At 35.5% G+C, this 12,416-nt stretch overlaps 1 protein-coding gene across 2 annotated transcripts in view; it reads right to left on the bottom strand.

Annotated features, from left to right (window-relative positions):
* GPR180 (G protein-coupled receptor 180) overlaps positions 1–12,416 on the bottom strand; it is a 62,809-nt gene that overhangs the window by 28,933 nt on the left and 21,460 nt on the right. Inside the window, exons 7-9 of one of the 2 annotated variants that reach the window (XR_010109695.1) lie at positions 11,925–12,116; positions 9,183–9,260; positions 7,892–8,215 (exon numbers count right to left, since the gene is read on the bottom strand). Coding sequence is in view for 1 of the 2 variants with exons in the window: in XM_003832024.5 (XP_003832072.1) it covers positions 8,057–8,215; positions 9,183–9,260; positions 11,925–12,116 (429 nt within the window). In the remaining variant the exon portion in view is untranslated. Of the gene's footprint in view, positions 1–602; positions 8,216–9,182; positions 9,261–11,924; positions 12,117–12,416 lie in introns of those variants that run through there. The other variant, XM_003832024.5, reaches the window with a different exon arrangement.

Genomic DNA, 12,416 nt, shown 5'->3' with positions numbered 1-12,416 from the left:
CCTTCGGTGCAACACAAATCCACTGCATATGGAATATTCATGTAGTCCTGCCTGTATTGCCTCCATAAACTTCAGATATATGTTTAACCAAGGTAAACCAACATGAAGCTCATGGTGCTTGCTGTAACAGGTTAGCTTGTAAGTATGTAAAATCTCAGACCTTTTATAGTTCTTGACATATAGTCTTCAGAGAATTGGTTATTTCATCTAAATTGCCATATTTATGTTAGTAGAGAATGTCTTTTTTTGTTTGTTTGTACTATTTTCTTACTGTTCCGTTAATGTCTGCAGTCTGGTATCTCCTTTTATTCCTGATATTAGTAATTTGTGTCTTTTTTCTTTTGTCAGTCTTGCTAGAGGCTTGTAACTTTTACTAATCTTTTCAAAGAATGAGCTTTTGGTTTTGTTAATTTTTCTCTATAGTTTTTCCATAATCAAATTCATTGATACCTGCTCTTTATTATTTCCTTGTTTTTGCTTGCTTTGGAGTTTTCATTTTTAAGTTGAAGGAGCAACAATTAGAGGTAAAAAATTGAATAGAAAAGACAAAAATAATGATTATTTGCAGACAATACGGTTGTTTACCTAGAAAACACAAGAGAGCCAACCAGAAATTTATTACAACTGTTAGAAGAATTCAGTTAGGTGACTGGGAACAAAATTAGAATACAGAAATCAATAGTTTTCATGCAGAAAACAAAAGCCATATGCAACATAATGGAAGAAAACATTAACATATTCATATCAAGAAATGTACAAGAGCTATATAAAGAAGTCTTTAAAAGGTGATTGAGAAACACATACTTCTGATTACTTAATATATAAGTATATATAATATGTACTATATATGTATACAAGTTTTAAAAAATCAGAAAGGCATTTCGTACTAGTTTCTTGGATCACTATGGGAAAACCTAGTTTCCGACAGTTGATAATATGCTTAGCTGAGGAGTCAATGGCATGCTACCACCTATGGGTTTAACACTCAACACGTTAAGAAAGTCAAATTTCCCTAAATTGCTATGGAAATTTAATTCATCCCACTAAGAATACTAAACAGGATTTTTTTCTTTTGAAAATCAGAAAAATTGATTTCAAAGTTAATATAAAAAATGAGCAAGACTAATTGGAAAATTATAAAAAACAAAAACACTTAACAGAAAATTATCCCTACCAAAGCGTACAGCAATTTTAAGACTACAATAATTGAAACAGTGTGGTACCAGATCAACAGTTCATCAGATAGTCTTAAAAGTCCAGAAACCAATTAGCAACGAATCAGTAAAGATGGATTATATAACATATGTTGCAATAAGTCAACAACCATCTGAAAAAAATTAAGTTGGATCTCTAATTCATATTTTAACAGCAAAATAAATTCCAGGTGGATGAAAAAAACATACAAAATAAAACCATAAAACCACTAGATGAAAATACAGGGCATTTAAACATAATCTCAAAGAGCTAAGGCTTTTCTACCTGTGAAACAGGTAGAACACAGAAGAAAAAAATGAAAGACTGATAATTCCACCTGCATTAAAAAAACTACAAGAAAAAGATACCATTAAAAAAGTAAAGAGAAAAATCACAAATTGAGAAACACAGTTCAGACTCATATCACAAATGACCAATTTCTGTTATAAAGAGTTTTAACAAATCAATAAGAAAAAGACAACCAACCCAATAGAAAAGTGTTAGAAAAATATGTTAACAGATCGTAGAACTGGAAAGAAAATGGTTTTAAAACAAAAATTAATAAGAGAAATGCAAATTAAAACTATAATGAATAAAAGTTATTTATCAGATTGATATCTAGTACAATCCATGGAAAACAAAAACACTTAACCGAAAATTATCCGTACAGAGAGTACAACATAATTTTCTGTTAAGTGTTTTTGTTTTGCACGGATAATCAGGATATTTGCAATGGCTTCTGACACCAACTGCCTGAAGTTAAGCCAAACTTCACAGATTAAGGGCCCAGTCCTCCATATGACTGCCCTCACTTCAGAAACTAGCAACTTTGGGCATTCCCAGGACCATCCTTACTTCTGACCAACTGGCTGCAAGTTCAGGGGTCCCCACAATACCTTCAGGTTCTATAATTACATAGAACAACTCACAGAACTCAGTAAAGTGCTATGTGTACTATTACAGCTTATTATAGCAAAAGGATACAAATCAGAACAGCCAAAAGAAGACATACATAGAGCAAGGTGTAAGAGGATCCCAAACACAAAGTTTCTGTGTCCTCAGGGACATGTCACCCTCCTAGAACACACCAGAGTATTGCCAACCAGGGAAGTTCACTTGAGCATCACTGACCAGAGTTTCTCTCGGGGTTTCATGACAGGCATGATTAATTGACTCAATCTCTATATAAAGCTGAACTCCATCTCTAACCCCTCTCTCCACCTCAGAGGTTGGGCTAATATCATATGACTCAAAACTCCAACCCTCTAATCCAATGGTTGGTCTTCTGGTGTGGCTAGCCCCTATTTGAGTCATCTTGTTAGCGTAACTATCAGAGCTCACTATGAATAACAAAGATACTTCCATCACCTAGAAAATCCCAAGGATCTAGACCTGGAACCTGGAGTGGAGGCATTTTGGGAGGAGGGAAGGAAGTCTTGGCAAATTCTTGATTACTGTCTTAATTTCAGCCTTGTCCATATTAGCAAGACTGAAAACCAACAACGTGCAGTAACAGAACTGATTCTTTGAAAAAATCAAAATACATCCATATAATGGAGTTCTATGCAATTGGTGAAAAAAATGGGACAATTCTAGGTAAGGCTACAGAATAAATTGCTGAATGTGCAAAAGTCTGTATGTTATGCTATAATTTGTGTTTCATATATGTTTATATGTGCATGAGGCCATTTCTAGAAAGATAACTGGTAACAGAGTTTGGATTCAGGGAAGGGAAATGAGTGAGAGAAGGACTTCTTTTCCCCACCTTTTTCAACTTTCTGATTTTTGTACAATGTGCATATATTACCTGTTTAACAAGAAGAAAACATTAGAAGGTTTTCGCATACTTCTTTGAGGCTACTGAACATAACTTATAACTTAATATTTTCTTGATTACTATCAGTCACTGTCATGAATACACTGAACAACAAATCTCTTAAGAGTCTACTGAGATACACAACACAGGGCTGCTTTCACCTACACTAAATGACCCCAGGCTGCTGCAATTTGAGTGTTATTGTCATTTCTAGTTTTCCTATCTTTTCCCAGCTGCTTCTGACTACTGTCAACATTCCCTCCTCTAGCTGACTAGAAACTTCTCTTTTAAATTGGTGCTTCTGGTTGTGGCAGGCCAGAAACCAGACACATGGTCCTATTACAGGACTACATAAAATAAAGAGAAACTGCCTCTGTGAGAATTTGAGAAATCCTCTCGTAATTGATGTTTTATGACAACTACTTGACTAGTCAAGATTTTTACACACTACCAAGTTCCATGCAATTGAACAAAGAATAGGCAAGGTATTATTGAAGTCACTACGGGTACTTCTATTACATAATTAATACTACACTGTTAAGTACAGATTTGGAACTTTTTCAGCATTGCCTTCATTCACTCAAAAATATTTTTGAGCATTTAGTATGCACCAGGGAGTGTCCTAGTATTAGGCATACAGCAATGAACAATAGAGACAAACTCACTTAAAATTTATATTCTAATTTGAGAGATGACAAAGATAAACCAGCTAAGTACAACAAACAAAAAAAGGGATAATATGATAGAACTAGGATGGGGGAATAGCATTAGATAGGATGGTATGGTTAATCAGGGTCTGATCAGAAAAGAACCACTAGGATCTAATACACATACACATATCTTAATATTCAAAATAAGGGACTTATTATAGGGATTATAGGAGGCGGTTTCTTTTGTGTCTGGCAGTTGGAAAGGGAAGACATGGGAAATGGGGGAAGCAAGGAACTTGCTAGGATGAGTAGAACCTGTGGGAACTGAGTGGAACTTGTGAGGATGGACTGGAAGCCATACAGGTCTCTCACTGCCTCTAATCCTCCAGTGTGAATGATGGAGTTGTCCAGAAGAAGCTGGCACCCTTTGTCAGAGTAAAACGCACACCTGGCCCAGGAGCCAGAGAAGCTGAAGGAGCCATTCCGGCAGGAACTGGTGTTCCTGTGGGCCTGGCTGTTGTCCCACAGGCCAAGAGAAGCCAACAGATAAGCAATAATGTGGATAAGCTGCAACAGTGCCTTGTGCCTTGTGCCTTGTCTGGCCCTTCCTCTTACAAAAAGAATGCAGATCTGGCTGCTACTTTACTTCTGCCTTCTATATCTTGTATCAAACATTTCTTATGGCCTACATTGTCCTGAAATTATGCATGGAAGAGAATTCTGCAGAACCTATCTCCAGGTTGACTGAACTGCACCATATAAATCCACCACAGATGGTGAGTTCTCTAAAAGACATCTGAGCTGAGAACCTGAAGGATGAGGATTCAGCCTTCCAACCATGCTAAGATTTGGAAGAGAATGTCCCAGGCAGAGAAGATGGCTAGTGCCAAGTATCTGAGGCTGTGATATAAGCTAGATCTTTTTTTGATGAAGGACAATGAGGCTGGGATATGTGTGTGAGAGAGTGGTACAAATTAAGAGATAACCAGATCATATGGCCTTGCAGAACATAGTAATGAGCGAGGACTTCTTTTCCTAAGTGCAATGAGAGGCACATGGAGGGTTTTTGTCAGGGAAGTAGTAGTTTGATCTGATTTATATGATTTTTAAACTTTTTGAAATAATTTCAAACTTACAAAAAAATTACAAGATTAGCACAAAGAATTTCTGTATGCTCATCATCCAGATGATTTCCATTCTTAAGAGATTGTTTTGGCTACACTGTGGAGAATGGCCCTAGTGGGCAGGACCACTTCTTTCCTCACCTCCAGGCTCCATGGCACTCCTACAGCACAACACATATGATGCCCCTGGAGCTGTGCAGAAGGCTGCCCAAGTGTGGACATGGTAATATTACATAGAGAGCTATTGCAAGAAATCAAGCTACGGTGCTTCTACCACACTACTTTCAGATCACAGAGGAAAACCAATCTCATTATTTTAGTCTCAATTCACAAATACATGTTGGAATAAAAAACAGTATTACCTCTTCATATCTGGCTACTTCTAACAATCATATCAATTCTCAAAACAAACAAAAAACAACCTCAATGATTTGATACCACAGAAGCTATTTAAGAAAATGTTTCACAGATAATTCCAAATTTCCAAATTCCAAAGAACGTGCAGTGTCCTAGAAGAAACATGCTGAAGGAGCCCATGTTCATGTTGATAGATAGGTTCTAGTCTCATTATTTTAGAGATGATCTCAGATTTGTGTATCTCCTATGTTCATCAGATGTGACTTTACTGGAGATAATAAATAATTACCCTAAAGCAAGCTCTTCTGCCTAGATTAACTCTCCTGCTAGTAATACTGTCTGGTTAAAAGCCAGGTTCAAATACTGAAGTGTGCTGAGGTCTTACAGATATTCAAGCGCATGTTCTGATTTTAGCACAATTCCAGTTTTAATGTTCAAATCAACAGCAAAAATTATGATGGATAGCAATTCATTCTCACTAAAACACAGCTAATACGTGTTCCTTAAATCATGAAGGTAAAGTGGAAAAACTAAATAGTTTCATGACCTTAGAGAAATCATTTATTCTCTCTTATACTCAGTTAAATGGGAGCCTGGTTATCACAATAGAGATGAGTAATAATGAAGGTAAAATGCCTGGTAAAATGCATCACAGTAGGCACCCATCTTATTATACACACGTCAATAAAAATAAGCATCTATTTTTTAAGGGAAGAGAAGAAATGCTTCTTAATAAAGCTCCGGATGAACCATTTATCTTCTTTCAAAAAATGTAAAAACACATAAAAAAGCATTATCTGACAAAGAAAAGTAGAAAAGATTTTTATCTTTAATTAGAGTTTGTAGTATACACTTAACTTTCTGTAATCTGCAGTGATGAATCTCTATGTAAACATTCAGAAAAAGAGGGAATACTGTGTCATGACTTATGAACTATAAATTTTGTCCCTGATTACTAGTCAAGAACAGTTTTATACATTTATTAACAACTACTTTCCTCCACTTAACAACAGCTCTTAAATAACAAAATAAATTATCAGCATTTCCAACCATAAATTTAAGAATTAAAGTTTAAAAAACTGGTTAGTTTCATAAATGCAAGCAGAGTAATAAATTTCATATATGTTAATTGCAGTTACTTATGTTCTTTGAGTGAAGTAACACAAAGATTTTTCCCTTCCCCTTTTGGCAAGTTCACAAAATTCATGAAAAGTCTTCACCTTTTTCTTTTTTGCTTAATTTCTTTTTTGCATCTCAGCTGAACACAACAGACAATAGCTGGGGTTATTAGCGAGACATGATAAAAGAAAAGGTTATGACCACTCAGACGATCATGTATACCTAAAACATAACTCAGACTTTCTAGTCTTAACCTGTAGCTCTAATGTACTAAGTGATTTACAAAGAACTAATAGAGAGATGATTTAATGAGCAGGTTGAACTTGGTAACTTTGTCATTTTGGGTCACAAACACATATTCTGCCCTGAAAATGAGGCAGAATACTAGTCATTTCCAATGAGACTAGGTACAAAAGAAAAACAAAAACAAAGCCATAGATATTTTTAAGTTGCACTACATTATTTTAACTATTTAATTAAAAAATTTAACTACCAGATCAGTGCACTGTTTCTTGCTTAAACACACAGTAAATAGATAAAAAATATTTTAAAAATAAGCCAGAAGTAAAAAGGAAAAGGCCTGAACAGCTTGACAAACAGCAACAGAATAATTTCCAATCAGTGACTATTAATGGGAATACTCATTTTATACAGCGAGTATTGACAACCATTTAGCAATTCTTTAATCAGGCACTTGATATTTTTTAGCTAGCGTACTCAATACTGGGGCATCACACACACACACAAAAGTATGGCTTTATTACAAAGGATTCAAGATGGCAACTACTTAGAATCCAGTGCCAACACGGATTATAACAAATCCAGTGAGTGTTTTGTTTTTCAATTATTCATAGAAAATTTAATCCTGATTAAGTATCCTTGGGCAGGAATTCATGGGTAGTTGATGACTGAAACCAACATTTATGTGAAATGCTTCTGTTAATTTAATCTGTGTATACGGCTTAATTATGATTGGGGATTCAACGTAAGAGAAATGAATTCTATTGGGATCAAAATTTCAGTACCATATCACATAGTACCTTTTCCCTTCTTTCTGTTTAAACACATAAACCTGCTTGTCCCTTCACCTAAGTGCTCAGATTTTAAAATCCTTTGTCCTTACAACCTGTGTAATGTATTTATTTTTTCATAAACTGTTTGTCAAAAACCTTTGCTAATCAAGCTAAAACCTGAACTAGAGCCAAAAATGGCAGAAAAAATTGGAGAATAACTCCACCCACAAATAAACAAAAGCTTATTCATTTAACTGTGAACCTATTTTATATTCATTTCCTGAAGTAATTTCAATTCCTTTAAACTCAAATATGAAATACATTTTCCTTAAAGCATAAAAAGCAGCAGTTTTAAAAATCAATGTATTACACTGATTTCATAACTGGACTAGTTTAGATATTTATAAGCAAGTAATCATTTAACTGATTACTTTTTATAAGACTATTAAACCTGAGTTAGCTATTAAGATGAGGCATTATAAGTGGTGAATATTTTACCAAAATATCATAGTTATTTTTCACATTTATTTCCACATAGAAATCGCTTCAATAATTTTATAACAACACTTTCTTCAAAGTTTGTTGTTTAAGTATATTTCAAAACATTTCATTTATTACCTTTTTTTTCAGTCTTGGTACTGCTTAAATGCAGTTATATAAATAACATGCTCTGCTTTTGCTGTTCAAGTTTTCATACTAAATGTATGAAAAAAAGTCACTGTATTTGGATCCTTATTGCACTCTTTTAACCAATTCACTTTTCCTCTCAACAAAAATCAAGTATCAGAAATGAGGGCGACTTTTGTGTCCAGATGATATGGTCAGTGGTAGTGTTACTGAAGAAAGTGAAGAAACTTCCCAGTATAGACTGTGAGACAGAAAGAGTCTGTAGAGAATAACCATGGAAACAGACTGGCAAAGGATAACACCTATTGTAATAACCTGAAAAGAAAAGGAAAGGAATGCTTTTACTACATGCAGAAATAGAGAAATAATATTCAATTTATTATGAATCTATATATGCTTTTTATATAAATACAATACTCTTTCATCTTTACCATAGGTACATTTTATCAAAAAAATTTTCTGACTAATGCTCAGAACTCTAATTGTTTAAGGATAAAAATCCCTTTAACAGTTATTTTGTAGATGACAAAGTAAGGCACAAAAGAATAACTTGCTAAACCATTCTCTCCTAAGGGTATGCACTACAGACAAGAGTTTCAGTAAATAAGAAAAATCAGGTTCCTAGCTAATTTAGTAACAGGAATAAAGCACGCTCCTACCTGAACTTTAAAGAGTACTCTAAAAGCCCTTTCAAAAATTCTCAAGTTGCTTCTCTATTTTTGTAGACTACTGTCCTATCTATTCACCCTTTGTAAATACCTCAGGCTCAATAAACATTTGTGCATTCAGGCACATACTGCATTGCTTGTAAAGGGCTCCTGGCAGACCTCTATTTTGAAATGATGGAGCCATTCACCTAAGAAGGTAGGTATCAACACAATCAAAATGCATCATACTTGAGCATGGCACTCTGGTTTGTAGTCTGTTAAATAACTAGACTGATTTTTACAAATCTTGATTTTTGCTATTATGTAAGAAAAATTTTAATCATTTTTTAAAAGATGTATTATAAATTCTCGAATTTATAAAACAAAATTTCTATTTTAAAATTATCTATTGTAGTACAATCAAGAAAAGCTATTTCCACCATTTTGCTTATAAATATTTTAAAAATATTTTAAACTTCAAATTTATCTGCTTATTGGTTTACTATTTTGTTTCAAAGTTTTAAATAACCCAGAAAATGTCTTAAAAAATAAATAGGTCCCTCCTATTTAAATATTCTCCCAATTAAGACAATATTTTCATTAAGAAAACTACTTTGATCATGTGTATTTCTTACCTTGTCTCTTTGGTAGTCGCTAAAAATGACAGAAATGCATGCAAGAACTGGATGGCATAAAAACCACAAGATACAGCCCTGAAACAAATGAAAAAGTGAAATAAGTAGAACTGTGTAGTTTTTTTTCAGAATGTACCAGACAAAAAAATGTTACTAGCATTTTTAGGTTCTGATTAACCTCAACAGGCCTTTAGAGTACAGCCTGCAATAAAATGTAGAAATAAATTTACTGTTGCTGTGACATTAATATTTTGTTTCTAACCAAATGAGTATTTTTGGAGTATTTATAATCTTATGTTTATAAATCTGTTGCATACACATTTTGATACACTACAAATTATTAATGTAAGTAACAAATTATTAAGTGACAAAAGCAAGGCACAAATGTGTAATATTTCTGTAAAAAGAAAAAAGAATGTACATTCATATTTGCATGCTGATACACAAAGAAATCCTGTAAAAATACACAAAAAACATTAATAGTCGTTACCTGTTTGAGGGTTAGAACAGAAGAGGGGGAACTGGGCAGGTAAGAATGGGTAACTGTTTTTACTTTTCAAATATTTTTCTATTCGTCCTTGAACCTAGTAATGTATTCTCTTTTCCAAAATTAAATTTGAAATAAAAAATAAGTTAATAAATAGCTGTTGAAATGTTTGGTACATTAAAGATATAGGGAGAAAAAAACAAGATATAGAAAAATGTTTAGTATGTTACTATTTGTATAAAAATGAAAGGAAATATATATAGGTATATATACTTAAAACTCCAGAAGGATAAATTAAGAACTAATAGCAATTGTGTGAGGAGGTGAGAATAACTTTTTGCTACTCCTTAAATACTTTTAGATGTTTGATCCTATTTAGAAAGTTAAATTAAAACATAAAATACTTTAAATTTCGCACTGCTTTAAGCATAAAGCAAAACAAGAGGCCAGGCGCGGTGGCTCATGCCTGTAATCCCAACATTTTGGGAGGCCGAGGCGGGCGGATCACCTGAGGTCGGGAGTTCCAGAACAGCCTGACCAACATGGAGAAACCCCATCTCTACTGAAAATACAGAAATTAGCCAGGTGTGGTGGCACATGCCAGAGACTGAAACAGGAGAATCGCTTGACCCCGGGAGGTGGAAGTTGCAGTGAGCCAAGATCGCACCACTGCACTCCAGCCTGGACAAGAGCGAAACTCCATCTTAAAAAAGAAAGGCTGGGTGCGGTGGCTCACGCCTGTAATCCCAGCACTTTGGGAGGCCAAGGCGGGCATATCACAAGGTCAGGAGGTCGAGAGCATCCTGGCTAACACGGTGAAACCCCGTCTCTACTAAAAATACAAAAACTTAGCCGGGCGTGGGCGCGAGTTACTCGGGAGGCTGAGGCAGGAGAATGGCATGAACCCGGGAGGCGGAGCTTGCAGTGAGCCGAGATCACGCCACTGCACTCCAGCCTGGGCGATAGAGCGAGACACCGTCTCGAAAACAACAACAACGAAAAAAGCAAAATAAGAAAACTTAATGCCTAAACACCTCAAATACATATTAACTTATCAAACAATAAGCACTACTGTCCCTGTGAAAAACTCAAAGGCAGGATGACATCTTCTTGTCTTGCGCTCAGAAGCCTCAAGTTGGTTCTTAGGGCTGCAGCAGCAGCAGCTTTGCAATGCTCAACACTAGGAATAAAGCAGGAATCTGGCTCTCCTTCCATAGCTGCCTCAGAATAACGGCCAATAACTCTGGACAAGGTGGGCTGCCTGAACAGAATCAGTCTGATCAGAATGCTGGTTCGCAGGGCTAAAATGAAGGGGTATGGATTCTCTCAATCTGACAGAAAAATGAAACCTTCTAGGGAGGGAAGGTTCTATAATGTTACTGCTCTAACCCTTCTCCTGTATAGAAAAAAACTGAATTTGCTTTTAGATCTCACTAGCACAAGAAGGTCAAGAAAGGAGGAATAAAGTGACACGATCTCATGTGGATGGAGTGAGGCTGGCTGAAACACATGGACTCAGCCTCCTGGCTCCAGCTGCTTATGCTGAAGGATAGCTCCTAACTGTTATAAAACACTGCATAACTCTGAGAATAACAGTTTATAGTCAATTAATAACTGTTGAGAAATCCAAACCATATTTGATTTTAAAAATTTAAAATTCTGGTATTACAGAAAAAAATGTAAAATCCCTATTGATGAAACTATGAACCAGGCAAAACTGACCTGCAAAGAGTATATGGAAAATACTGTCTCACAGGTCTTATAAAATAGGGATAATACCTACATCACATAAGTTGCTAAGGTTAAATGAGTTGAACCACATAAAGAACTTATGGTAGTGTCTGTCACATAACAGAAGTTTTTTTTTTTTTTTTTTTAAAGAAGGTCTCGCCCTGTCACCCAGGCTGGAGTGCAGTGGCCCAATCTTGGCTCACTGAAGCCTTCAATGCACAGGCTCAAGCAATCCTCCCATCTCAGCCTCTCAAGTAGCTGAGACAACAGGTGCTCGCCACAAAGCCTGGCTAATTTTAATTTTTTGTAGAGATGGGGTCTATGTTGCCCAGGCTGGTTTCCAACTTGGGGGCTCAAGCGATCTGTCTGTCTCGGCCTTCCAAAGCACTGGGATTATAGGAGTGAGCCACTGTGCCCAGCCCAGAAGTTTAATAAAAGTTAGCATGTAGTTGTTTATTAACTTCCCAAAGAAACCAGAACCAAGTGGATAATCAGAATAAACCATTTTCTTTCCAAACCCATACTTTGGCAAATGTGATGTAGAACTCCCTTTTGAGTGTACTTCTCTCCACTGTGATGATCTGATAGAGTCCACAGCCTAATGACAATGCTAGGCAAATTCTTAGAACAATTAGGAGGATCCCTGCTAAGTTGTGGTGTGAATGGTAGCTATGATGACTGATATCTTCAAACTGTTCCCAAAGTAGCAAAACACTCTGCAAAAGAAAAACAGTATTACATTTAGGAAAATAAATATACCTCATTACAATATTTTTTTCAACTCTTTAATAAACATCCCTTTAAACGTTATATAAACATTCCTATCAGACCATAGAGGTTGTTAATTAATAAAGTACAGTCTTTTCATCACTCTAATACCCTAAGCTAGACAAAATGAATTTTTATCAAGTGAGACCACAGTTAAGAGATTTTTAAAAAATTCTATTGCTGCCGGGCGCAGTGGCTCAGGCCTGTAATCCCAGCACTTTGGGAGGCCAAGGTGCGTGGATCACCTG

The sequence above is a fragment of the Pan paniscus genome, chromosome 14, assembly GCF_029289425.2.
Source record: "Pan paniscus chromosome 14, NHGRI_mPanPan1-v2.0_pri, whole genome shotgun sequence".
Lineage (NCBI taxonomy): Eukaryota > Metazoa > Chordata > Mammalia > Primates > Hominidae > Pan > Pan paniscus.
Note: the sequence above shows the minus strand (reverse complement) of the source record. Positions and strands in the feature narration are given on the sequence as shown.